Source organism: Maylandia zebra, unplaced genomic scaffold (assembly GCF_041146795.1).
Source record: "Maylandia zebra isolate NMK-2024a unplaced genomic scaffold, Mzebra_GT3a scaffold02, whole genome shotgun sequence".
In the NCBI taxonomy this organism is placed as follows: domain Eukaryota; kingdom Metazoa; phylum Chordata; class Actinopteri; order Cichliformes; family Cichlidae; genus Maylandia; species Maylandia zebra.
This window is the reverse complement of record NW_027490032.1, coordinates 690,189-717,989: the sequence shown is the minus strand read 5'-3', so window position 1 is coordinate 717,989 and position 27,801 is coordinate 690,189. Positions and strand designations below refer to the sequence as shown.

The window sequence follows — 27,801 nt, the reverse complement described above, 5'->3', positions numbered from 1 at the left end:
CGGGGTTCAAGGGAGCAACGGGGAGTTATTGTGTTTGCAGCTTTTCACTGTAAATAAAGAGCACTGTTTGAATCGCAGAGTCTGCGTTTTGGGTCCTCCTTTCCCCACATCCCCACAGTCTGCCAGCCAGACCGTGACACTGCCTATTCTTCTTTATTAATGTAATCTAGTGATAATTGTGATTATGTTCCATAATACCAATACGGAAACTATTGTAGGATCTACCTTACAATATAAAGCGCCTTGAGATGACCGTTGTTTTTATTTGGCGCTGTAGAAATAAATTTAAGTTGAATTGAATTATTGGTTAATTAAGCGGATACAATTTTTCAAAATGAAAAACGGGAATAACAAAATGAGGCTTGACCGTGTTTCACTGTATCCTTGGAAACACTATACTTCCTGTTTCTTGTACATGACATCTAAAACAAGTTTTTAAAGCAAAAAACATTTAATAATCAACCTCGTGATGTTAACTGTAGAATATATGGTAAATGGTAAATGGCCTGTATTTATATAGCGCTTTACTAGTCCCTAAGGACCCCAAAGCGCTTTACACAACCAGTCATCCACCCATTCACACACACATTCACACACTGGTGATAGCAAGCTACATTGTAGCCACAGCCACCCTGGGGCGCACTGACAGAGGCGTTTAATATAATGTATTAAATTCTTCAACTAAGTTCTTGCATTAAATGACATCATGTAGTGTGTCATTTTCTAATAATAAAGAGTAGAATGCATGTATAATATGAATAGTAAATAATAATTCAGAAAACTAGTGACCACGACATAGCCGTCAGAAAAAGATGGAAACCTTGTTTTCCTTCTCAGCAAGATACAGACATTCATTCATTCTTAGCAGTAAAGCGCAACACTTCCTTGTTTGCACTTACAAATTCCGCTACAGCACACTCATAGATGCAGCCTAGCCAGTGCTCGATGTATGGCTTTCTTAGTGAGTCACAAATACGCAAAAGTGGCAGTGCTGGTTCAAAGTTTTACAGTTTTACTACTGTTTGGAATTTTAATATTGTGTGGTAATGTTTCTCTGACTTGGTAATTATGTTTGAGGCTTTTTCTGAATTCTAATCTTCCTGTTATAAATGTACCTATATGTACAGTGGGGAAATGTTAACTTTAACTTCTTAATGGTTTTACAAGTCTTTTATTGTGCAGGTCTTCTTTCAGCCAACTGATTACAATCTACAGAGTCAATCTTAGTTGAAAGTGAACCACACCTCTCTCTGTTCTGTGCTGCTCTTATCTATTCCTTTACGTTCCATTTAATTATGTTCCCCACCTGATTTTTATTACTATATGTCTCTCTCTCTCTTTCAGTGTGTGTATTATAATGGCATATATATATATATATATATATATATATATATATATATATATATATATATATATATATATATATATATGAATGATTAAATATATAAATATTATTAAACAGTTTAGATTTTTTGAGAATTGAGGTAGTAAAGAGACAGGCCTGTAGTTTGTGAACCTGTACCCTGTATCTTAGGAACATAATCTCAAATAAAAGGTAGATTTGTCTGCTTTTGTTTGTCTGTTACCATCATGTATTCATTCAATTATTCTTCTTCTCATCTCTCTGTTGCTCCTCAGACTTTTTCTCTGTAACAGTGTTTATTAGTCAAAATGTCAAAAATGATTAAATCTTCTGTTTTGTAACTTTTGGTTCAGAAATTATGTGGAATAAGTAATATGTGATCAAAGCAATAAATGAAGTTTTTAAGTTATGGAGGGGAGTGTATCAGTTTGACCCCGTGGTGGCACGTTTCTCTCTCTCTCTTTAAAGCTCTTGTATTGTCAGTTTTATTCAATTTGGTTCAATTTTATTTTATTTATACAGCACCAGTTCAATAGTTGCCTCAAGGCTCCTGATACTGAAATAGTCTACATTAATACAGAGAAAACCCCAACAATAAGATAACACTCTATGAGCAAGAATTTGTTGAGAATAAAAAGGAAAAGGAAAAAACCTCTTAGCTTTTAGCATGAAGAAACTTCCAGCAAAACCAGGCTCAGAGAGGGGCGGTTATCTGCTGTGAATGGTGGGAGTGGGGAGAGGAAGACAGGACAAAAGACACGTTGTAGGAGAGATTAATAATAATTAATGCAGAGAGGTGTATAAACACACAGTGGCTGAAAAACGTTGAGTAAAGAAGTGCATCATGGAAATCCCCCAGCAGCCTACACCTATCGCAACTAAAAGAGGATTCAGGGTCACCTGGTCCAGCCCTAACTATATGCTTTATCAAAAAAGGAGGTTTGAAGCCTAATCTTAAGAGTAGAGATAGTGTCTGTCTCCCAAATCCAAACTAGAAGCTGGTTCCACAGAAGAGGGGCCTGAAAACTGAAGGCTCTCCCTCCCATTCTACTTTTAAATACTCTAGGAACAACAAGTAGGCCTGCAGAGTGAGAGCGAAGTGCTCTAATGCGGTGACTGACTTTGAGGTCTTTCAGATAAGATGGAAGGGTTCTGTGTGTAGGAGTTTAGTGCACACTAGCTCAGTGTTTGTTTGTTTGCTTTTTGTTTTGTTTTTCGTTTGTGTTTAGACCAATTCCAGCTCAAATACAATTTGCACTCGAGCAAACACTCACATGAACGTGACTCAGACGGTACCAAAATTGTTAAAACTGAAAGTCAGCATCATGAGCACCAGCTTACTAAGCTATAAACTAGTGCAGGAAGTCTGGCAGTTATACTGATGTTATCAGTTATTTTCAACCAGTCAGAGAGACTCACCACACAAAGCTGACACAAAACCTTTATAGATATGCATTTACATATCAGTTTGATCAGAACATTCTGAACTGCAGGCTGTAGCAGTCTGCTGAGTGGTGCTGGAGCTGCTTCTTACCTTTTTTCTGGTTGGAAAAGAACAGTGGAAACTTCTTCATGTTTCAAATAGTTTTGGAGGAATTAAGACATCCTTCAAAACAACGGTAGGTGTTTCCAAATGGCCTTCTGCTTTTCCTAAAGTCACTTTCAGACTTTGAGGTGAAAGATGTTTTATATTCAGTTTTATACAACCTGTAAACATCCACCAATGCTAAACAGGCGTTAAACTCGGTGTTGCTTTGTGTTGGCTGGTTGGACAATCAAAGTTATAGAGTGGTGGTGTTTGGGTAAGTTTAAACAAAAAGAAAGAAAGAAAGAAAGAAAGAAAGAAAGAAAGAAAGAAAGAAAGAAAGAAAGAAAGAAAGAAAGAAAGAAAGAAAGAAAGAAAGAAAGAAAGAAAGAAAGAAAGAAAATCATCAATCATTCTAACTATGTAGACATACATGTGTCAACCTCAACATTAAGGTTTGCACATGTCAGGGGAGCGGAGGAGTCAACTAGGCCCATAAGTCCTGCAAAATCTCCATAGGACTCATGACAGCCCCATTTTAACAGTCTTTGGAAAAAAAAATTAAAAATTAAAAGTCCATTCAGGATGACAGAAATTAAGTTAAGTTACTTTAAATATCTTCTTTTTGATTATTTAAGAACACAGCCTGTTAAAAACTTTGGCCTACTTTATATATCACATCTTTTTGTAGTGTGCCCTTACTTTTGATCAGTCTGAGGTACTTCCCCTTGAGCAAAGGGTTGCATTACAGCAAAAGGCTGAAGGCCGAGATCTATTCTCTCAGTGACTTTCAGCTTTATTAAACCTTAAATGTAATCTCATGAATACAAGTTTTAAATTTGGGTCGTTTACTTAAAATATCCTCAGACATTTAAAACAATCTTAGCAGACAGAAACACGGAAATGGCTGATGTAGCCGCATAAGGAGACAGGTGTTCTCTTCCCTGCAAACCATTTGCAGCTGCTAATCTTTAACATGTTGAGTAGTTGTTTCTCCTTCTTCTTTGTCTCTCTCATTTTTATATAGTGACATAATTTTGAAGTACTTTGGTGGTCTTCAGTTTGTAGCTGATTGTCGATAGGTGAGATTATGTTGCGTTTTTCTCTGGAGATCTTTTAAGAATAGAACCTGCTAAGCTTTCAGACCTGCTTTCGATGACGATTAATTTATTTTGCATAACCCATCCCACCGAACGTCACTCTAACGCGACACTGTCGCTCAAGGTCCTTGTAATCGTTGATGACCTGATGGGTTCATTTAAACTTTAAATAAAATAATCTACACTTTTTTGAACTGAGGCTCTGTTATTTATGAAAAACAACATCCGAAAGATCAGCAGGAGTTGATAACATGGAAATGTCATTGCTCTGCTCGGCTTTGCTGTTTGTCGGCTTCGTCGTGTTTGTCTCTGGAGGTGAGATTTAGCTATTAGAAACTACACTGTTTCCTTCTGATGCTCTTCCTCAAGATAGGAAGAGTATTTATGTAACTCGGTTCCACAACTTGCGTAATTATGCATACTTTATTAATCCCGTAGGAAATTAGTCCTCTGGGGAGCAGTGTGTAGACACGGTACCTTTCTCAGGGATACCTCAGGGTAGCTGTTTGGTGGATTTGAACCCCCAGCCTTGTGATTACGGGGGAACACCCTACCTGCTGAGCTAGCTCTGCCCCACTTGTAGACTGAAGTGCATTTCGGTTCTGAAGACAGGAATAAATTGATCAGACGGCGTCACATGGCTCGTCTTTGCTGTATTCCCTGCCAGGATTTCATTCAGTTCATCTGTTATAGACTCTTCTTCACAATGATAAAACCACCACTGTGCCTTTACTGTTTTTAAAACATTTCTCCGTCCATGCTACTTGTTCTTTTTGGTAAATAGAATCATATTTCTTTGCTACATATGCATCGTCCTTGGGACGCAAAGACTCGACAGTCTCGAACAAATCGTCAGCAGGGACAGCGAGCAGGTCTTTATGGCTTACACAGGCTTCATTGGCAGGCAGCAACAGGTGTAGAAAACAAACAGGACAGGAAAGAAACATCCAGACAGAAGGACAGTTTTAACTGTTCTTCACCATTATAAATAAAAATTATAGTTAACCAAAGAAAACAGTATAGGCTGCTATTATTAGGTTATACCTTACTAATGCAAGGCTGCATTGTGTACTTTGATTCCTTTAACCTCGCTGCTCTCTTGGTTTCTCTTTTAGACCCAAACATCATCACAGCCAAGTCTGGACAGAACGTCACTCTGCCATGTCGAGCTTCGAACAACAACATTATAATTCTTGAGTGGAGCAGAGCTGATCTGGGGACACAGCATGTTGTTGTGTACCGGGATGGGCAGTTTGCTCCAGACAACCAGCATCCATCTTTTAAGAACAGGGTGGATCTGCAGGACAGACAGATGAAGGACGGAGACGTGTCTTTGATTCTGAACAATGTGACAACTGCTGATAGTGGAACATACGAGTGTCGAGTCTTAATGGGAGAAATACACTCGTGGGAGCTCAAAATCATCTACCTGAGTGTTGTTGATCCTCCAGGTGAGTGAGTAGAGTTGAGTGTGTGTGTGATCAGAGGTGAAGCTGCTTCCTGCTTGTTGATGTTTGTTTCTAAAGATGTTGTTGATGAGACTTTGTAGAAAGCAGCTGGTCTGAGTGATGTGATCAGAGTGCAGTAGATAATGATTTATGTAATGTAATATAATGCCTACGTGGGCCAGGTCCTCCAAAGACCGAGGAGGCTGGACGGCCAAGCCTTAACATTTGCGTCATAGTTGGACTTTAATAAACTCAGCTGTCTGCTCCTTATCTAAAATATAACAGGACATTGGAGTAAATTCTCAACCACCTCACACTTCTTTTTAATCAGCTGAGTGAAAACTTTAATCTCAGCCAAACCGATTTAGTCAGGAACAAATAAAACACAGAAAGCCAAGCAATAACATTTTTAAGTTATCTAAGTCACTTACAGTGGGGCAAAAAAGTATTTAGTCAGCCACCGATTGTGCAAGTTCCCCCACCTAAAATGATGACAGAGGTCAGTAATTTGCACCAGAGGTACACTTCAACTGTGAGAGACAGAATGTGAAAAAAAATCCATGAATCCACATGGTAGGATTTGTAAAGAATTTATTTGTAAATCAGGGTGGAAAATAAGTATTTGGTCAATAACAAAAATACAACTCAATACTTTGTAACATAACCTTTGTTGGCAATAACAGAGGTCAAACGTTTACTATAGGTCTTTACCAGGTTTGCACACACAGTAGCTGGTATTTTGGCCCATTCCTCCATGCAGATCTTCTCGAGAGCAGTGATGTTTTGGGGCTGTCGCCGAGCAACACGGACTTTCAACTCCCGCCACAGATTTTCTATGGGGTTGAGGTCTGGAGACTGGCTAGGCCACTCCAGGACTTTCAAATGCTTCTTACGGAGCCACTCCTTTGTTGCCCGGGCGGTGTGTTTTGGATCATTGTCATGTTGGAAGACCCAGCCTCGTTTCATCTTCAAAGTTCTCACTGATGGAAGGAGGTTTTGGCTCAAAATCTCACGATACATGGCCCCATTCATTCTGTCCTTAACACGGATCAGTCGTCCTGTCCCCTTGGCAGAAAAACAGCCCCATAGCATGATGTTTCCACCCCCATGCTTCACAGTAGGTATGGTGTTCTTGGGATGCAACTCAGTATTCTTCTTCCTCCAAACACGACGAGTTGAGTTTATACCAAAAAGTTCTACTTTGGTTTCATCTGACCACATGACATTCTCCCAATCCTCTGCTGTATCATCCATGTGCTCTCTGGCAAACTTCAGACGGGCCTGGACATGCACTGGCTTCAGCAGCGGAACACGTCTGGCACTGCGGGATTTGATTCCCTGCCGTTGTAGTGTGTTACTGATGGTGACCTTTGTTACTTTGGTCCCAGCTCTCTGCAGGTCATTCACCAGGTCCCCCCGTGTGGTTCTGGGATCTTTGCTCACCGTTCTCATGATCATTTTGACCCCACGGGATGAGATCTTGCGTGGAGCCCCAGATCGAGGGAGATTATCAGTGGTCTTGTATGTCTTCCATTTTCTGATGATTGCTCCCACAGTTGATTTTTTCACACCAAGCTGCTTGCCTATTGTAGATTCACTCTTCCCAGTCTGGTGCAGGTCTACAATACTTTTCCTGGTGTCCTTCGAAAGCTCTTTGGTCTTGGCCATGGCGGAGTTTGGAGTCTGACTGTTTGAGGCTGTGGACAGGTGTCTTTTATACAGATGATGAGTTCAAACAGGTGCCATTCATACAGGTAACGAGTGGGGGACAGAAAAGCTTCTTACAGAAGACGTTACAGGTCTGTGAGAGCCAGAGATTTTTCTTGTTTGAGGTGACCAAATACTTATTTTCCACCCTGATTTACGAATAAATTCTTTACAAATCCTACCATGTGAATTCATGGATTTTTTTTTCACATTCTGTCTCTCACAGTTGAAGTGTACCTCTGGTGCAAATTACTGACCTCTGTCATCATTTTAAGTGGGGGAACTTGCACAATCAGTGGCTGACTAAATACTTTTTTGCCCCACTGTATGTACAGTGTTGGGAAGGTTACTTTTAAAAAAAATCCCATTACCATAGCAACCACCTCTTGCACTCTGGTCAGGCCTGCATACAGAGATAGGGAGGGGGGAAGGAAAAGGAAAGTGGGGAAGAGAGCTTCTTTATGGGCCTGTTTCTTCTAACAGAGTCAGTCTTGAAGTTTTGTACCTTCTGGTGCCATCAGCAGTCCAGGCAGACCATCCCCCTCAAATTCCTCACAGAAGGAGCTTCTGTCTGTGCCTGTTGTTGTCAGTGTTATAGACTACTTCCAACACTTCTTACTAGTCTACAATCAGTGTTGGGAAGGTTACTTTTAAAATGTATTCCGTTACAGAATACAGAATACATGCCCCAAAATGTATTCTGTAACGTATTCCGTTACGTTACTCAATGACAGTAACGTATTCTGAATACTTTGGATTACTTAATATATTATCATGCTTTTTACAACAACGTGAATGTACTATTGCTGTGTGATTTATTACTATTACTGAAGGTCCGCGACTCCGAACTGTAGTAAAGGGACCTCTGACTAATACGGCGGGGTCCCTGTCGGCTCGTAGCCGAAAAATAGCTTTACTTTGTTGTGTGGGTCAACTTTTCTTGCAAGGTCTACAGTCGAGTCTTAATAGCTTACTTACAACTGGGCTCGTCAGGCTCTCTTCTTGGCTGCAGTGGTTGTTATTATATTTACATGCTTCCAGCTCCCGTTTTTCCTCGATGACAACTCGTACCTTTCCACTCCCCTTTTTCTCCCTCCTCGCGCTCACAGACCCATAACGTGTATGGCAGTCCATTCTCCCTGCAACACGGACTACACTGCCCATGATGCTACATTCTTTAGAGCTATGCCTGTAGCATTCTGCCTGTTAGCTTAGCACAACAACAACAACAACGAAAAGGCGCTCTCTCACCCAGGAAACACACAGTCGCAGAGAGAGAGAGAGAGCGTCGCCCTGTAACCATGGCAACCGTAACGCTGCCGCCTGGAACAACAGCACGTGGCTGTCAAACAAAACCCAAACAGTCCTGACCCGTGACAAAATGAAACAGGAAAGTACCGCAGTGTAATCCATTTATTTCAACAAAGTAACTGTATTCTGAATACCACCTTTTTAAACGGTAACTGTAACGGAATACAGTTACTCATATTTTGTATTTTAAATACGTAACGGCGGTACATGTATTCCGTTACTCCCCAACACTGCTTATGTATCATGTTTGACCTGAGTATCGAAAGAACGTGGGGGGGGGGGTTTGAATACAATATTCCGGGAAGTCGCTGTCCTTGCCGGCTCTAGTTAGCCTTGAGCTCCCAGTGAGCTATCGAGCGGGTGGGTAGCAGACGTCTCCGAAAGTGTCGGAGCACTCTTGCAAATACGTGATGTCTTGATACACCGAGCAGATATTTGAAGTTTACACAGCTACATTCTAGCCGGAAAATATGTTAAAAGTTTATTTTGTGACCCAGAAAGAATAATATTTCAAACTCACCAGCCCACTCCTCCCACATTGCCACAATTGAAAAGTTTTTTTATATTATTATAAAATATTATAAATAATAATTTAACTAGTAAAGTATTGATAAGAGTAATACAACTGGCTGTGACGTAATCGGGATTAAAATGCAGCCTCTGAATTGGGACATAGCAAGTGTCTGACAGCAGTTTGAAGAGGAAATGGATTCTGTTCTGTTCTTCACTCATCACCTACCTGACAGCTGACACCTCACACCTGTTTCTCACCTGCAGATCAGACAGGAGGAGACACAGAGGATGGAGGGAAGGAGGATGGAGGGAAGGAGGATCCAGTCAGTAGAGGAAACACTGGCCTGGGACCAAGTCTCAGTTTTTTGTGTACTTGTTATTTGTTTTATCTGATATTTAAAGAACCATGAAGCATGAAAACTGTGTCTTTTGAAACAGATCTACATGACACCTAGTTTTTCACTTGATGTTTAAATTAAAAAAATATTTACAATTTAAGCTTATTCTGTTTCTTCAATTCCATTTACATTTTGCTGCCTTTGAATTTTATTAATCCTCATATTGTGTTCATTTTGTGTTCAGCGATTTTTGTGAACATTAAGACTTCTAGTTTTGACACAGCTCCTAACTTGAGGAGATGAAGAAATTATTATCTCATGTCCCCTGATGTCTGCAATCATCTCCAGAACCACAAACATCACTTGGTTATTTTCAGGAACTCTGTCTGCAGGTATAAACGTGTATTTTCCAAGCTTGTCTTGTGAGGGCATCACATGATGCCCATATCTTTATGTCATAGTTAGACTGCTTGCTTGTTGTATACTGTTTGAAAGGGCAGTCTCCTCTAAAAGCCACCAGATGCTCATCTACAGTGACATTTGGAGGTTGTAGATGAGTTGCTGTCACCCCGCACACTTGTCTTGTTGAGGGCAGACTGGTCTTGTATCATGGTTCAAAAAAGGGAGGCAAAATTTCTCGAGTGACATTCTGCATTGAAAAATTGTCTGACTAAAATCTGCATCCCATAAACTGCTATTAAATTCATTTCTGGATGTATACTCAGCACTCAGCATCCAAAGACTCATGTATGCTTTGGTGTCTTTTCTGGGTTACCTCTTTCCAATCGTCTTTGTAAGTTTGTGTCCCCTCGAAATTGGTCAAGTTTACCACTATGGTTTTGATGGACTCAAGAACTGTTGAAAGTAGGATTTGATGTCATCAGTCCTGGATACAGCACAGTTTGAAGATCCCGTGGTCATCCAGGATGATATTTTCTGCTGAAAGTCTAACTTAATTCTCAGGTGGGGTTAGTTCTTAAGTTCCCGTAACGGTTGCCAGGGAACCCAAGGTGTGTGTGTGTGTGCGTGTGTGCGTGTGTGTGTGTGTGTGTGTGTGTGTGTGTGTGTGTGTGTGTGTGTGTACACATGCATGGGTGCATATTAATCTCTGTCTCTCTTCCACAACACGTCTTTATCCTGTCTTCCTTTTCTCACCCCAAATGGTCGCAGCAGATGGCCCCGTATTTATTTAAATATGTAATATTAACTGATGATGGCAGATGCAGCTCCCCAAACGTCAGCACTAAATTCATTTTTCATCTTAAATCTGCTTCTGCTGCCTGTTCCTACCTCGTTTCTGTTCCCCACAAGCCTGCATCTTGAGTGCTGCAGTGCTTTCTAAAGCGTCGTTGGTTGTAAAATTTGGAGTAGATGTCTTTCTCTCCACAAAGGTTTGCTTTGTTGACCATTTCCGTGTATTTTTCTCTCCTTTTTTCATCTTTTTGATCACTGCCTCATATTAAAAGTGTATTTCCTCATGTATTGCAACCAAAGAATCTTTTCTCATAATAATGATGAGGGGGGAAACCACATGAACTAACACCCTGTAACAGAGGAAGGAGGAGGAGGTTCTAGATTTATGTGAGTGAACTTATGCAAGAAGAATTAATTCAGTATCAACAAAAGACAGAATGGAGAAATCATTTCTTCTGCTTTGTAAGTATACTGTAATGGGTTTCATCTTTGAAAAGGCCTAAAGATGCCACTTCTTTTGTTTCTCCACATAAATATCGAGTTTGTGTAGAAGACAACAAAGAGAGAATCACTTCCTGTTTTTTCTGCTAATTCTGCATGAGTCTGTAGCTCGATCAAACTGTGTAAAACCTCTAAACCAACCTCTGTTTCATTTCTCTTTAGTTCTGATCTCACTGCTGAGCTACACCACAAACCAAGGTCGGTAACCTTCTCTTGTCCTATTTTAAACCAGAAATAAACAACACATTTTAAAGATTAAAATTTATTGACTCTCGTGAATATGAATGAATATTTTCAACCCAAAAGTTCTGTTAAAGTTTGATCACGATGAAGGTGCTGTTGTTTGACATAGTTAATGATGATCACCAGGAATGTTATTTCAGCCCTAAGTGTTTATGAAAAATATAATATAAATATACTAATATAGATTTTCATCACAGCTCTTCTGACTGTGAGTCCCAGCAGCTCTCAGATGTTTGACGGCGACTATGTGTCTCTGAGCTGTGAGGAGGACGACAGCTCTGCTGGATGGACTCTGAGGAGAAACACAAGCAGAGAAATCAGAGCTGAGTGTGAGGAGTGGGGAGCAGCAGCTGATTCTTCCTGTAACATTAGCAGTGTCCTCCCGTGGGACAGTGGAGTTTACTGGTGTGAGTCCAGAGAGGGTCCCATCAGTAACATGGTTAACCTGACAGTCGCTGGTAAGCTGAGTGTGTGGAGTTAGTGTTGATGAAGCTGTGTGTAAATGGATGAAATGCTGTAGTTTGTCTCTGTGTTGAGGTGGATCAGTGATCCTGCAGAGTCCTGTCCTCCCTGTGATGGAGGGAGATGACGTCACTCTGCTCTGCGAAGAAAAGAATTCCTTCAGCCTCCCAGCTGCTTTCTATAAAGATGGCTCCCTTATTGGCAACGAGACGACAGGTCACATGACCATCCAGCATGTTTCCAGGTCTGATGAAGGCCTCTACAAGTGTGACATCAGCGGTCATGGAGAGTCTCCATCCAGCTGGATCACTGTCACAGGTGAGGATTTTCACTCACATTTTACCATTTCACCTACAAATTCACCTGAACAGGTGAGATTCTCTCTGCAGATAGGCCTGCAAACACAATCCTACACCCATCCTCAGCACCACCTCCTGACCCCACCTCCCTCAACCTTGTGTTCAGCGTTGTCTCTCACCTGGTGGTAATTTGTCCATACTTCATCTCCACTCTGCTCATGGTGTCTTTATATCGACACAGAGCCAAAGGTAACACTCCGAGTCTCCTCTGCTTTTTTTCATCAGTTTCTTTTGTTTCTATTAGAAATGTCTCATCTTACCTCCTCTCTATGCTAGCATCCCTGCCGACCCAAGCTGAGCAGAGACAGACTGAGGACTTTGATAACATTGTGGAGGTGACCACTGAGCATCACTTCTGAGTTGCACAGTAAGAGTTCCTGTTCATTCAGTCAGAAGGTGGATGTCACATCACCGTGGTTAACCAATGAAAGAAATCTGCAATACACTGTTTACTAATGCAAACATATTGTTTGTTTTATCAGCCCTGCCAAGTGATTTAAAAGCAGTATGCACTGTTTCCTACTCTTCAGTCAAATGTCTTATGCTAAGTTCAGAAGAAGTTCTTCACTGGTGCAGGTGTTGCATTTTGCTTCCCACACATTTCCTTGCTTTGCTGTCAATAAAAAAACAGCAACAGATATTTGCTCAATAAAATAACAGTATTTATTTGTTTTTGTTTTGTTTTTTTATTTTAAGGGTTTCACTTCACAAATAGTGTAGCTCTGTCTGGAGCCACACTTTCAGCTCATGAATGGACTCCAGTAAAGTGCAGAGCCAAAGCCCCTTTATCTGATGACACAAAGAAACTTGTTGTCAGCATCTACAGTGATTTTTACCATTTAGTCAAAAATATACACTATACACTTTTGTTCCTGTATTTGGCTTTTTTAAATGACAGTTAGCAGTGGGTGTTCTTTTTATTCTTTACTGTTTTTTTTTCATCCTGACAGTAAAAGAAACTAACAGGTCTGTAGCCCAGTTTCCTGTTTTCTGGTAAAAAGGCTTTAACCAACACGGCTGACGTCTCACTGCAGGACATTTAAGACGTGCATGCACACAAGTCCACACACCACACACGTTGCTTATATGAGTGCACATTTGAATATTCTACAAACTGAAATCCATATTTCCTATTTGCAGCTTTTGACAAGCCACATAGTTGAGACAGCAAACATGTCAAAAAAGGTTCTCTGGTCAGATTTAACGTCTTGACCTTGCAAAATGCTGCCTACAAATTATTGACTCAGGTGGTCTGAATACAAATGCAGAAACATTTTTCAGATTCTTATATGTAAAAAAACAACAACTGAACTCTATGTACTATTTTTTCTTCCACTGCAGAATTATGGGCCAATTGTCAAAGGAGCTTGGAAAGAAAAACGTCTGGACTTCTTCTACGATGACCTGGATGACTGAGAACCTTCACAGACCCCCCCCCCCCCCCCCCCCCCCACCCCCCTGACACTTACTAATTCTCATCCTCCCTCTTGATCATAGAGGCTCAGGGTGATGGAGATTATGCCATGGTCAGGGTCGGAATCCTCATCAACGCGTCCAGTAAGAGTCCCAGACTAGACCCTCCTTTCCCACATTTACCTAAGACTGATATACAAAACACAATATACAAACTAACTGAGAAAAGACAATCATGTACAGGGTTGTTTGTACACATGATATTAATCAACAATGTATTTCATTCTAACTGCTTTTTTATTTCTAATTGTGGTTGCTTTACTGTACAGATTTCCCTTAAAAATGTTCAACAGTAAAGACTTTATAAATCTTGTTTAATAAATGTGATATTTTTCCACACTGGTCGATGTCCTTATTCTAAAAACTTATTACAATATTTTAATGAGATTTGTTAAAGTTGCCTTTTGGTTTATACTTAAAGGCAATAGCCAAAACACATCAAGGGTAAAATTTAAACAGGTCCACTTAGAAGAAATTTCTTGAAGCACAAATCAAGAAAAAAAAATAAAATGAGGAGAAGCTCCCAGTTCCCCCTTTTCTGTTTCACATCTTGACTGAACAATTTTACAGATAATACATCTCAACACATCTTGATAATTTGTTTTAGAGTTTTACAGGCTCACTTTCTTCCCCTCTTTTATTCAACTCCCCCTATTTTTTATTCCTCGGACAGAGAATTAAACACCAGCTTGATGTGCTTGCATGGAGTCAGGACCATTCTCATACACATGTGAAGGTGGTTATTGTTGAGCTTGAAACAATATTTAATTTTTAGTATTTCCATTACTGAGAAAACTGTTTCACTGTTGCGTGTGGAGGTCAGACCTGGGAAACCGTGTCGGGTATTAAAATTGCTTTGAAATAGTTGTATCTGCTTGGACACCAGTTGCATCTGCGGTGTCATCATTTACCCATGAAATCCTCTATTTTTGCTTTTCGCTTTCCTTTTTGCAGAATACCCTTTCTTCATTATTTTTCACCTCTGTCTTTTCTCAGCTTTCTCTGATGCAGTTGTTTGTATCTTTGCATGTGTACTGCAACTTGCCTCCAACTCTCATCTGTCTGCACTCTGGAGTTGCAGTGTTTACTAGGGATCCTCTGGCCAATCCAAATATTGATATCATGCTGGTATGAATGCTGCCCCTGTAATTCAGATGCACTGCTGTAAAATTCTCTTCTGTGACATTACTAGCTTATTTGAAGACATAAAAGTCGATGAAAAAAAAAAACGTTGTCCCAAAACAAGCAGCAAAAGAAACAAAGAGAGGAGGAAAGAAATCGCGAGACAAACCCAGATCCTGAGCACAGTGGTCACTGTCACAATCCTTTTCAGAGAAGGACAGAATAATCAGGTAGTGCACGTGGTCACTGGTGAAAGTAATGTTTCAGTCATGTTGGATTTTCAGCATCATGTTAATATATTACTGATACGACTACTATCAGTTTAGACATTCAAATAATTCATTCAACCCACTGAAACATGTTTAATTATTTTATTTGAAAATCAACAACAACAACAAAAACGTCAGACGTTCACTGCCCAGTATATTTTATTTAACAACATTACCGTAGTTATTGCTTTGTTGACCCCTACATAAGCTGCATGTAAAGGTTCAAACTGTATGTGTCACTATTGTTACTGGAAATAATGGCCCTGTTTTTATTTAGTATTGGATCAGTGCCAGAAAAATGCGCTAGGTATCACGTGGGATAGCGTAACTCCTGAACTCACATCCAGTTGGCATCTGCAATTAAACAACTACCGTAAAGAAGATAGCTTGTTTAAATGAAAGAAACGCAATGTTTAAATCATACTTCTGCCTTTGTTTTATTGTTTGTTTGTTTTTCTTTTTGTAGCTGGGTCCTTATGGGACAGCTTCCGGGTCTAGGTTCGGACCGCCTGATAAGCTGTGTGTGATTTTCCGAACAATTTATCAACTTTTTTGCGTGGGATCGGTCGTATGCAGTGTGAATTGCCTCCCGCTAAAGTGGTGCCATTTTTTTCTTAAGTTTTTGATTTTATTTAGTTTTGTAAATTGATAAATGCCATTTTAAATGTGGACTGGAGTTTATTGTCTTTTTGGGGTCCTCCCAACCCCACAGCCACGCCTACGTCGTCGCCGTCAACGAGCTCCGCTTCCGCCTCTTTGCTATGAGGATTGTTGTTGCTAACATTGCACTTTTTTTCTTTTATTTTGTGCCCTTTGCGGCTCCTCTGGATCAAGGTGAGTTACAGCAGGGGATGGGTTGTTTTAAAGGATCCTCACAGGTCTCATATTGCACGTATCTAACTTTCTCTCTACGCCATAACGGTGCCTTTAAACCCAGCCGATATCTCAGCCCTGTCTACATTTAACATATATGACTGCAGGGTTTCTCCGACAGTGTTGGGCAAACTCCAGATAAAATCATAAGTCGGATTTATCATCTTTAATGAACTCTCAAACTTGGAAAGTCGAAGAAGCCCCACCAAGCCCGCGTTAGCAACAGTTTATTGCTTACATTTTAAAACAGACTGCTCAGCTGATGTAACCGTGTGTTCCTGCACTGTGCCTGACAATGAAAGGCAAAAAGAAAGACTTCCACGGAAACAACTTGCCCGCTCCAGCTCCTATACCCAATACAAACACTTGGGATGAGAGTTAGCTCAACCCACTACACCTTCAAAGCTACCAGGAATTATCTGCTCATGCTAGCATTAACACACACACGATTACTACAATAATTAACAACGCACAATCAGAAACATCAGAGTGGATAAAGATATAATTAATCTCGGAAAAGAAATGACATAGACCTCTCCTACAGGGGAATTATAGAAAAGGGGAGAGGCCGTAGGGGTACCCCAAATTTATAGAGTTGTACCAAAGAAGAAGAAAAGGATGAAGAGGGGCTCTAACTAATAATGAAGATAACTACAGGCTTGCAGGTCCTAAAAGTCAGCTATACCAGGAACAGTTTGGGGTTTACAATACATTTTGTGTAATAACAATATGTGATTTATGACCCTGGCTACAAAAATATAAGAAACAGATTATACATCTTTTACTGTAAAACATCCGAGTAATCAAAGTTTATCATCGCGTCCACTTCTGCTTCTGATCACCAAGCCCGCAGCCTCTCATCCAGTGTCCGCACTGCCCAGCTCCGCTCCTCAGGCCTGAAGACTGTCGGATTTCACTCTGGACTCTGCTGCTCAGAACAGCCAGCAGTCTTGTTATACATAAAATATAGAAATTACCTGATTTGCAAGAGCCTTTATGACTCAGAGAGTAGATACAGTCTTATTTGACACGTCAAATATCTTGATAGAAATGTTTTTCTTGCAGTTTCTGCTGCCCTCTCAAACACATCTCTCTTGAAATGCATATGTAATCACAGGGAGACTTTTTACCTGGATGGATAAATAAAGGATACACAAAAGTTCATTGAAGGTCATTTTAAAAAGGAGCCGGAAAATAAATAATAATAATTACAATACTAATTTTACTTGTATGGTTATTTTTTTTCATCTGTATTCTCCGTTTGTTACTCATAGTAAACAGTGAATTTTGTGTTTATGTCACTCAGAGGTAACTGCGAGTCCTGGAGAAGATGCCATTCTTCAGTGTCAGGGTCCCGGAGATGTGGAGATCACCCTGTTGCAGTGGAGCAAACCTGAGCTTAAGTCCGATGGCTATGTATACTTCTACAGAAACCAGCGTCTATATGAAAACTACCAGCACTCGTTCTATAAAGGCCGAGTGAAGCTGAGAGATCCATCAATGAAAGATGGAGACTGTTCAGTGATTCTAAGGAATGTCAGCATCAGGGATGCAGGAACATATGAGTGTCGCATTACAACCAGGAACACCAGAAGAAATAAGGGCGTCCAAAGTGAGTTCAAGCACTCCATCAAGCTCACAGTCAAATCCTCAGGTGAGTTTGTGGAAGTGTTACAGTTTCTTCCATAGGAAGTTTTACATTTTGCAGATGTGATGTTATTGTTGTGGTTGGTGCTATTAAGTTATTTCCCACTTCCATTGTTTGTTTTTGCATGATGGGGATCTAAAGTTTCAACAGATTTTTTTTTGTTTTTTTATCTGTACACCAACACTTTGCATTTAACTTCAGCTTTAAATTCAGAAAGTGCTGTTATTTATACATGATTCCTAAACTTGATTCAAAGTGTTCGATGTGTATTTTATAGTTTTTCACTTTGACCTTAAATAGGAAGCCCGAAAGATGCTACAAAGATGTGAGGGAGCCAATAACTGGGCTTAAAAGTTCACGTAAACCAATCGGAGAGAGAGAGCATAAACTTTAGGAGTGACATAAATGAAAATCTGGTGCATTGTTACAAAGAATGAATGTACTGACCTCGGGCTGTGAGATGTCACCAAAGTCTCATCTCAATACAAACAGTTCTCATCCCAATAACGATATATATCACAAAATAGTGCTTTTTCTGAAAATTCATTGAACACAGCTGGGCGTTGTTTACCTGGAGTCGAGTGTTTTGACCGATGCATGAAACGATACATTTTTAGACATAAGTTGTAACGGCCGCCATTTTCTTTGTATTTATTACATGGCGTGCTGCGGGAAAAAGCCTGTTCTAACGTTTGAGTCTAAGGTTTATTTTGAGCACTTGACGGCTCTTTTTTGCTTCTCATCGGTAAACTCTCTCCATACTCTTTCACGTGATTCTGGTGATTGAAGAGGTTTGTGGTCTTTGAGTCTGTAGTGCGGACCGTTTTGCGGTAAAATTTAGTATAGATTTCATAGTACAGTTTTCTGTCAGATGTTGCATGTCCATGTCCATGCTACAGAGGTAGCCTCTTGCCTTTAGGAATAAGGTCCTCCATTTGTTTTGACTGGTCCTTCTGTTTGGAGCTACCTGGTTCTGCCTCATCTTAACTGGTCATGCTGGTATTCTCTGTGCCTGCATCCACACGGTGACCATTGAAACGATGAAAAAATATTGCCCCCCCCCCCCCCCCCCCCCCCCCCCCAAACCCTGTTTTAAATCAATAAAATGTTGATCACAAAAAAAGAAAAAATATTGCTGTAAACTAGGGCTGGGCCATATTATACCGTTCACGGTAATACCAGTATAATGTTAGGCAACGATAGGAAAATGAAATATCGCGATAGAATATGAGTAAAACGCGCATGCGCAGTGCCTTTGTTTTCATACGCACATGGCCGATTGTTGAGTGAAACAGATGAACCAGAATTGGTTTGTAAAAATGGTGCAACTTCAGTGATGTGGAACTGGTTTGGTGTTTGTCCATCAGATACACGACAAAGCACATTTTTTTTGCAGAACATGCAAGCGGCCGTCGGACTAAGATGCCCTTAAATCTGGGAGTAATCTGGGTCCTAAACTCCGTATCTTCAGGTCAAACGAACACTGCAGCATCACTAAGAGTTAGAAACTGTAAATTCTTTCATCTTTAATAAAACGATCAGCATTGCTGCTTTACCAGGTGAAACTATGAAGTTTAACTTCCAGGCATCCATGAAAACAAAATGTATTACATTTAACAGAGTTAGAAGTTAGCAGGAAGCTAGCGGAAGTTAGCTCGCTAGTTTCGCTAGTTACCTAAGCATGATATAGCATGTTCTGACTGAGAGATTTCTGAAAAAAATCAAACGTACAGCTCTGCTATCACTTCCAACATAAATGAAGACAGGAAACTAAACAGCAGTGACGTTTGCAGGGTTACTGAAGTTGGGCTAGCTGGTATATAATTATGTGCTACGTGATCGCTAGCGACACAGCTATGTTAGCATAACATAAACAGTGAAGCTGGAGGACGAACACTAACACTTTTCCACTTATAAAAGTTAACGTTAAGGTTCCTCATGGTTAGAGACAAATGCAATCGCATGGTAGGATGCTGTAAACGGACCAAACTTCAGTCAGGAGAACAACTGAGATAATCCATCCACAATACAAGGTTAGTCATTAATATACTGCAACAACATGGGAATAGAGCAGCTGCCAGAGAATTCAACATTAATGAATCAATGGTACAGAAGTGGAGGAAGCAAGAAGAATGAGTTTAATAAAGTTTGATTTATCTGACTGCTTTGTTTCGCTTAATGTGCCTTATAATCAGTGTTGGGACTAACGCGTTATTAAGTAACGCGTTACAGTAACTGCGTTATTATTGTGGTAACGAGCACGGTAACTAGTTATTATGCCAAAATCAGGAACGCGTTAGTCGTTACTGGGATTTAGATAGGGTCGTTACTCGTTACTTCGTGTGGTGGCTATCGCGGAGCTTCCACAGATTCAGTAACATTAGCAAGTGGTGGAGGCCAGCAGGTGGATGAGAGAAAGCAACACGTTCTCGGGCTGGAGAAAGGGGACGCAGAAGCAAAAGAGACCCGAGGCGGCCGCCGGTCCAAGTGTGAACTGAACTTCAGGTAAGAAGTTATGACCTGCAGTCTCTCTGGGTCAGATATAAACCAAGTTTAGGTGGAGTTTATTTTTGTTATTCTGACTTTTTCCGTACTGCTACTAGCTAGCATGACGGAGTTTCTATACAGCTGGGTGGGTGCTATGAAGTTAATGATGTTGAACTTTATTTTGTTCATAAGTTATTAGAGTTGCCAACCGTCCCGTCTGGTATTCAGAGAAAATATTATGCGTTTCTTATTGAGGTGAAAAGGAACAGAGTTTGTCCCGTAATTCAGCTACAATGAAAAAGGCACAAAGCTGGAGTTATTCTGTGTCTTTGCTGCACAGCTGCCTCTTCTTTCATTCTCCCCCCTCCCTCTCCCATTTCTACTTCAATCATAAAACTGATCAATGATCAGCTGATCGGCTTTTCTCTCTTGTTTGTTTATCGCCCACTTTGCGCCGAAAGAGGAAACCAGCGGATGTCGCACTAACCAACAGCAGCACGTTTAAGCTTGATCAGCTGTTGTTAGAATTTATTTAATATTAATTTCTAGTATCAGCTGATGTTTGCTGGAGCCACAGCTGTAAAAGCTGCTGGTCATTATGTCGGTTTGTATATCTGGTGAGAGGGAAACATGAAGATGAAACCAGGAGATGTTCTTACTGAATCATCAGAGCTGAACAGGTGATGGAGAAACAGGTTTACCTTTTAGGTGATATGAATGAGTTGAAGGGAAGTTATGAACTGTTTCTGAGAGACAAATAACACCAGGATCCTTTTTTAGGTAGCTGACAGCTGGTAACTGTGCAGGTGCGGATCTAGCAAAGTGTTGCCAGGGGGGCCAGGTAGGGCATTAACAGGGAGAGGTGGGCACAAAGAAATACTTTTCTATCTTATTCTCATTTAAAATGTCTAGCTTTTAACAAATAATTATCTGAATCTTACAACAAACGATTGATAGATTGATGCATATATACCATCAAAACAGTGTACATCACTGTCACAACAGCGTTTGTTTTCATTCAAAGGCTTTATGATTTTTCCTATAATGGTGGGCCGGTCTCTAGTCAAAATGTCCGGGCCAATTTTCTGTTCCAGTCCAGCCCTGTAAGCAGCTCATCTGCAGTCTGGTGTTACCAACATCTTCCTATTCAGAAGGCAGAATTTCCGAGTTCTGAGTACAATCGAAAGCACCACGACTGCAGTTTTTGTGTTGGATGTAAAAGGCGCACATGACGCTGTGACGTAGGCTAGAATCATGGCAGCAGTCAATGACGGTCCAGGCGTGGGATTTCTCTCGTGGAAATATGCACATTATCTTTTCCTGTCTATTGGTAGGTGGCACAGTGCACCTGTGGCAAGTAAACAAGCTAGAAGACTGGCAAAGTTATGGAAGCAACACATTAACAAGAGAATTCTGAGTAAAACCAAAGTTACTTTCCCTAGTAACTAGTTACTTTGAAAGTAACGAGTAACTTGAAGTAACTGAGTTACTTTTGAGAGAAGTAACTAGTAATGTAACTAAGTTACTATTTTAAAGTAACTTACCCAACACTGCTTATAATCCCGTGCACCTTACGGTCCGAAAAATGCATACTGCACACTGCAGTTTAATGTTGCAAAGCACCTCTTTTTAACTTCAGTGGATATTATACATGGTTATGCTCAGGATATGTCAGCCCATTTCTACTGGAAATGCCTTTTGGTTAAACTTTCAGCAAGGAATTTGCATTTGCACTGTTACCTTTTTATAAAGCTTTAATGTACATAAAAACCAGCTTCTTGTTTAAGTGAAAATAAATGGAAGGTTGTCTTTTTGCGCTAGTAATGTTGTGGAGTTGTATTTTGTCTCGCATCAATTATATCGTCAGTTATATCGTTATCGCAAATTTTCAAATATATATCGTGATACATATTTTTGGCCATATCGCCCTGCTCTACTGTAAACAATATTATGCGACACCACGAAACAAGCGATAGCTTAGGATATGAGGCGATAGACATTTTAATTTCATCATCCGATATATATTGTCATATCGCGCAGCCCTATACTGACCAGTTCAGCAACACCAAAAGGCCTGAAAGACCACAGAAAACAACTATGGTAAATGGTAAACGGCCTGTATTTGTATAGCGCTTTACTAGGCCCTAAGAACCCCAAAGTGTTTTACACATCCAGTCATCCACCCGTTCACACACACATTTAAACACTAGTGATAGGAAGCTACATTGTAGCCACAGCCACCCTGGGGCGCACTGACAGAGGTGAGGCTGCCGGACACTGGCGCCACCGAGCCCTCTGACCACCACCAGTAGGCAACGGGTGAAGTGTCTTAAGTCACGACTAAAGTAGATGATGACAGAATTATTTCAATTGTTTTTAAAAAAGAAAAAAAAAGCCTTGGCCCGTCTCTCAAGGAGAGACAGCAATCTCAATGTCAAGTTCTGCAATGAAGGCAAGCCTTTATGTTGGAAATAGAAGTGTTTACAACAAGGTGCAAATGAAGATTACACTCAAGACCAGCAAGGCCAGATTAGACGTTAACAGAATACATTTTAAAAGAGCCTTTACAGTTCCTGTGCACATTCCATCATTGATGCTGTGGTGAGATCAGACAGTCTACAGATAATAACATGACCCCTCCTGGTGGCAAATGATAGCAGCTAGAGCAGGGCGATATGACCAAAAATATGTATCACGATATACATTTAAAAATTTGCGATAACGATATAACTGACAATATAATTGACACTAGACAAAACACTTTACAACTCCACAACTTTATTAGTGCAAAAAGAAAAACATCAATGTATTTTCACTTAAACAAGCAGCTGTTTATTATGTGCATTAAAGTTACATAAAAATTTAACAGTGCAAATGCAAATTCCTTGCTGACAGTTTAACCAAAAGGCATTTCCAGTGGAAATTGGCCGACATATCCTCAGCATAACCATGTATAATATCCACAAAACTTAAAAAGAGGTTATACACACACAACACGGTAATATTATGTTGAAGCACAGTTTGTATCACTCCGCGAGGCTCCTGCCTACGATAGCCGTAATGCTCCGACAACCCATCAAGCGGTGCAGCTTCATAGTTTAGCAAAGTCGTGCTAAACATTTGACAGATTTTCGAGCGCCGTGTACGACATAAAATCGTTTCGAGGTCAGTAAACACAACCAGAATTCATACATAAGGCACACGGGATTATAAGGGGCTCTGTCGATTTTCAGAAAAATCAAAGGATTGATTTTAAGTGTGCCGTATTTTCCAAAAACACGGTAATAACGACGGCCCGCTAGCATACGCTACCAAAAATAGTGCTTTGTTGTGTATCTGACGGATGAAAGCTAAACCAGTTCCACATCACTGAAGTTGCAGCATTTTTACAAACCAGTTTCATTCAACGATCCGCTTTCGCTCTTCTCATTCTGCGTCGCCGCCATGTGCGTATGTAAACAAAGGCACTGCGCATGCGCGTTTTACCCATATTCTATCACGATATGTCATTTTCCTATCGTTGCCCAACATTACACCGGTATTACCGTGATATAGCCCAGCCCTAATAGCAGTGCAGCAGTAACAGAAGTAATGGCAAAGATGTTATTTCTGAAATAAAGTCAATTGTTAATTTTTATCCAATTTTAAGTAAGATTGGACAAATGAGTATTTAAGGGTTGTTTTGGGGGCTGTGACGTCACAGGTGGCTTAAAAAAACATTAGAAACACATTCTAAGTGATAATAGTAAAGTAGAGCAGTCCACACTGTTCTGCCTAAGTCTGCACCTTCACCCCCTCAGCTCTCCTGCTCAGGTCTGAAAGCTGTTTCGATGCTCTGCTCTGGATTTCATTCTGTATTTGCTCAGATAAGTTCTCCACATGCTGGTCTGTCTGTTCCCCTGCTGTGCAGCACAGCCAGCAACCTGTTCGGTTCTCACACATTTCTCACACTCTCCCCTGGCTCAACATCCCATTGCCAGCCCGGCAGTAATTATTCAGCTGTTATCTAAATACAGTACTCTATATATTTATTTATCAACCACATCTAGCTAGCTCTGGTTCACTTTAAAATGTGTGCAAACAGTTGTGCTGCTAGGCAACCTGGTGTGCAGCATTAGTGGTTTTACATTCACATCTGTAGAGGCAAAATGATGTCCTTGGCAGTTTTTGGTATCATATTTTTCTTTTTTCTTTTTTTTCTAATCCACACATTCCCAAAATTCAGTATTTGGCGATTAAGCCCTGGTCTTCCTCTCTGTGGTCACGTGATTTTTAACACAGCTTAATTAACTGTGAGTTTGTATAATTTATGTTTTTGTGTTGCTCTTATTATAAAAGACGTTGTGATCACGCTCCTGTGTTGTTCAGCAGTTATTACTGGTGCAGCTGCACATTCATTTATTTCTTATCAGATTTTCAGATTATTCTACATGTTAGGCTTCCAACAAAAATGAAAACAAATTAAAAGATCAAGTAAATTTTGGATCTACCAAAATCTTTTCCTTCTAGGATGGTTCTGGTTTACTTCAGCTTGATGACTAAGAAAGCTTTTTGGAAGAAGGAGAATCCCAAAGTAATTAATCTTTTAATGAAAGCCTGATGTTTCAAAAACTATTTCAAAACTACCAAAGCACATTATCCAGCAATGACCAAAATATATCATAGCTTTTTCAGTAGGAGTGAGGTTGGCTGTACTCAGAGTTATTATGAATAAAGGGAGGCTAACCCATGTGCTGCCAGAGCCTCTGAATGACCTGAAGATATATTTTAGAGTGTCTGCTAACTTTGTCTGCACACTCTTTCTGCTCTGCAGGTTTCACGGATGAAGACACCGAGAATGGAGGAGAAAAGGTTCGAGAAGAGAAGGTCAGAGTAGAGAAGGATGGAGGAAAGAGTAATTGGTATCTTTCACTGATAACTGGTGTGCCAATCACTTTTTTTATTTTTGCTATACCTGCTGTTGTAATTATCTACAAAAGACTAAAAAAATGTATGAAAAGTCCTGAAAAAGCACTAAATAACAGATCTGAATCCTTACCTCTTTCCTCCTGAATGACTGTGGGTCCTGCTGTTGCACAGCAATGAAAACATCTTTGTAAGACTACTAGAGATCCATGCTGCATTAGTCTTGTTTTTGTCCATTTATGATGGTTCAAAATGCTCAGTTTAACCACAATAATAAATATCTGCACAGGTTACTCTCAGGAATCAGATTCTCTTGTCAAGTGAGGAAAGGAAGTAGTGTGGGCAAACTGTCGTTATGGGTTGTGACCTGTAAATTATACAGGTTGTTACGCACATTATTAAGTATTTGAAGATCTTCACTTTTATTACCTCTACAGCCAGTCAGCCTGCCCCCTTCCCTGACATCAGTCCAGTTCTGCCAAAAAGGCTAAAGCTTCAGAGTCTGCTGTCAAAGCTGCTACCTCTCAGTTTATTACAGAGGTCACTGTTGTAGCTCGTCTGCACGGGGCAGTGGTTTACTTCTTCTAAAGTGTTTAAACCCACATACCACATTTTATTAATCAATCACTACCAAAAATAAGTTTATTTTAGTGAAATAAAGGTCAGCACAGGTTCATTATCAGAGGACATGTTGCTGATATCAAGAGTAAAAAGGACCAGCGCTGTATGTTTAAACCTGTGAAGCCTTAATCTGTGTTATTTTTCTATGCAAATATTTTGTATTTTTGTATGTTTTCAAAATCATTAGCACGGACACATCATTAATCACAGTGTAATATATATATGTATATATCTAATCACTTTATTTTTCAGCAACATGTAAAGTTTCGAGTGTACTTGTCATGTTTAATGTTCTTTTTATAATGGCATTTTTAAGCATCACTCTGTCACCTTTTAATTGATCTTAACTATGTATATTCTGTTAGTACAAGCTCGAGCTGGACTGGAGTCGTGCTGACATGTAATAAATAAAAACACAAACTATCAAGAAGATTTTTTGCTATTTTGAGTGTTTCTTTCGTTTTTTAATTGCAGGGAGTGTAATTAGAGCGGAGGGGTGTACAATGAACTCAGATCAATGGCTTAGCAAGGTACAACGTATATCTCTGTTTACCTGGATAAATCATCATTGTAAGTTACGCTGAACACTTAATATAACTTGTTCCTGACCAGGTCTAGAGTTTTGGTTTAAAACTGCCTGGATGGGACAGATTTTCATTGAGTCTTTTATTGGCAGCATGTTAAAATACTCACTAACAGTATTCACTGTTAGTGAGAACTTCATGCAATTTTCAAAGATTACTTCTAAATATCTATATGTTAAAATATTGTGTTCACTTAAAAATAGATATATGTATACGGAAAACATCACACTGGAAAACAACCAGCAATTTATTAAAAAAAAAAAAAAGAAAGAAATTATTAGCCATCAGTGAGCCAGTCACAGTCTTATAAACAGAAACTGTTACAAATTCTTTGTTCGTGGACTTTGTTTTTAGTTGGTATTCCCTGTTTTAGCTACAAGCTAAGTTGCTGTTTCCTGATTGGCTGCAAAATTTTGTTGCATTTACAGGAAGAAGGATTTGATTTAAACTTGCAAACTTGAATGTAAATTAGATGTAAAATTGTCACAAGAGGGCTCAGTAAAAGGATGCAAGTGTGAAGGCCAGTGCAAGGTACATAGACATTAGAAAACATAGAAAGTGTGTGTGACAGTGTACACACAGATCTGCGGGCCAAGTTTTGTCCCAACACATGGACCACAGTTGTTAAAATGATGTGTAGGTTTAAATCTGGGACTCCCCACCGTTTGACCTTAGACCTGAAGAAGCTTCTTGGATGAGAGGTGAAATGTCTTCAAGCAACTTAAAGAAGTCCAGACGCTTTTCTTTGCAAGCTCCTTTGACTACGATGACCTGGATGACTGAGAACCTTCACAGACAAAGAGACAGAACAGACTCTCTGTTATCTATAATCCAGTTCTGAGATCCCTTCCCAGATGCCTTAATGCCCACTAACCTCCTGGGCCATCTGACCTCAGGAAATCACATTGTTGGGTTTATTAACCCCTTTAAGACCTACCATAGAACCAAGTCCGCCAGAGCTTATATTATATTTTTACATGCTGTAGTGCCATTTTTGGGAGCATTTCAAGTTGCTATACATCAATACAACCATTATAACCCAGATTTTAATAATATGTCTGCATTAAGTGTATCGTAATTACATAAATTGCAAAAAAGTGCAATAAACTACAAAGAAATTGAAAATCGTTTTGTTTTTTAACATATATTTCTAGTTAGAGAAATTTAAGAGGCTTATCCCTCAAAACTGTAAATAGAAAAAAGTTGAACAAAATAGTTTCCCACCACAGGAAATTTATTTTGAGTGTCTTCATAGTTTTATTTTTGAAATACACCAATTTTTATACACTGCAGGAAAAACGAAAATAAATATTATAGTGCAAATTTACAAAAAAGCAGCATATGCATCAAAATAAACTACTTCCAGCAGTGCAATATGAGTCCTAAGCATCCCAGAAACAACACAGAAAGTCATAAAGTCAAAGATAACTTTTAAAAACACAAGTATAGGCTCATGAGGCCCTGATGGAAAAAAACTACATTTCCGCGAAAATGACGTCACTTCCGGTTTTGGGCAGGTCATGGCGGACATGTGAAAGTTCGCGCTGACGTCTATTCCAACGTAGGAAGTGTTATGAACAGCTGATCGGATCGGCAAAGCGTGTTTCTGGAATATTATGTTTTTGTTGCTGCAAGTGCTTTTTATGCAGTTTTTGCAAAGCTTTATGTGGAAGGAAACCGTGACCTAGGACAAGCTGATGGCATAAGATGTAAGTACAACTCCTCCGGTTTCATATGCAAAAAAAATTTTTGCGC

At 39.9% G+C, this 27,801-nt stretch overlaps 2 protein-coding genes across 4 annotated transcripts in view; both read left to right on the top strand.

Moving 5' to 3' along the window:
• The window catches only part of LOC105940479 (cell adhesion molecule CEACAM20-like), a 49,925-nt gene extending 36,402 nt beyond the window's left edge, over positions 1-13,523 (top strand). The window contains exons 1-8 of one of the 3 annotated variants that reach the window (XR_013096092.1): positions 10,846-10,961; positions 11,163-11,198; positions 11,441-11,701; positions 11,781-12,023; positions 12,095-12,253; positions 12,341-12,431; positions 13,205-13,311; positions 13,406-13,523. Coding sequence is in view for 2 of the 3 variants with exons in the window: in XM_076880997.1 (XP_076737112.1) it covers positions 10,937-10,961; positions 11,163-11,198; positions 11,441-11,701; positions 11,781-12,023; positions 12,095-12,253; positions 12,341-12,423 (807 nt within the window). In the remaining variant the exon portion in view is untranslated. Of the gene's footprint in view, positions 1-10,845; positions 10,962-11,162; positions 11,199-11,440; positions 11,702-11,780; positions 12,024-12,094; positions 12,254-12,340; positions 12,432-13,204; positions 13,312-13,405 lie in introns of those variants that run through there. The other 2 variants (XM_076880997.1, XM_076880998.1) reach the window with 2 other exon arrangements.
• Positions 13,524-15,607: 2,084 nt separating this feature from the next.
• On the top strand, positions 15,608-25,950 carry LOC101486694 (coxsackievirus and adenovirus receptor homolog). The gene is made up of 3 exons (XM_014412188.3): positions 15,608-15,762; positions 17,108-17,455; positions 24,750-25,950. The coding sequence occupies exons 1-3, from the start codon at positions 15,690-15,692 to the stop codon at positions 24,986-24,988; spliced, it is 660 nt and encodes a 219-aa protein (XP_014267674.3). The 5' UTR covers positions 15,608-15,689; the 3' UTR covers positions 24,989-25,950.
• The last annotated feature ends 1,851 nt before the right edge of the window (positions 25,951-27,801 follow it).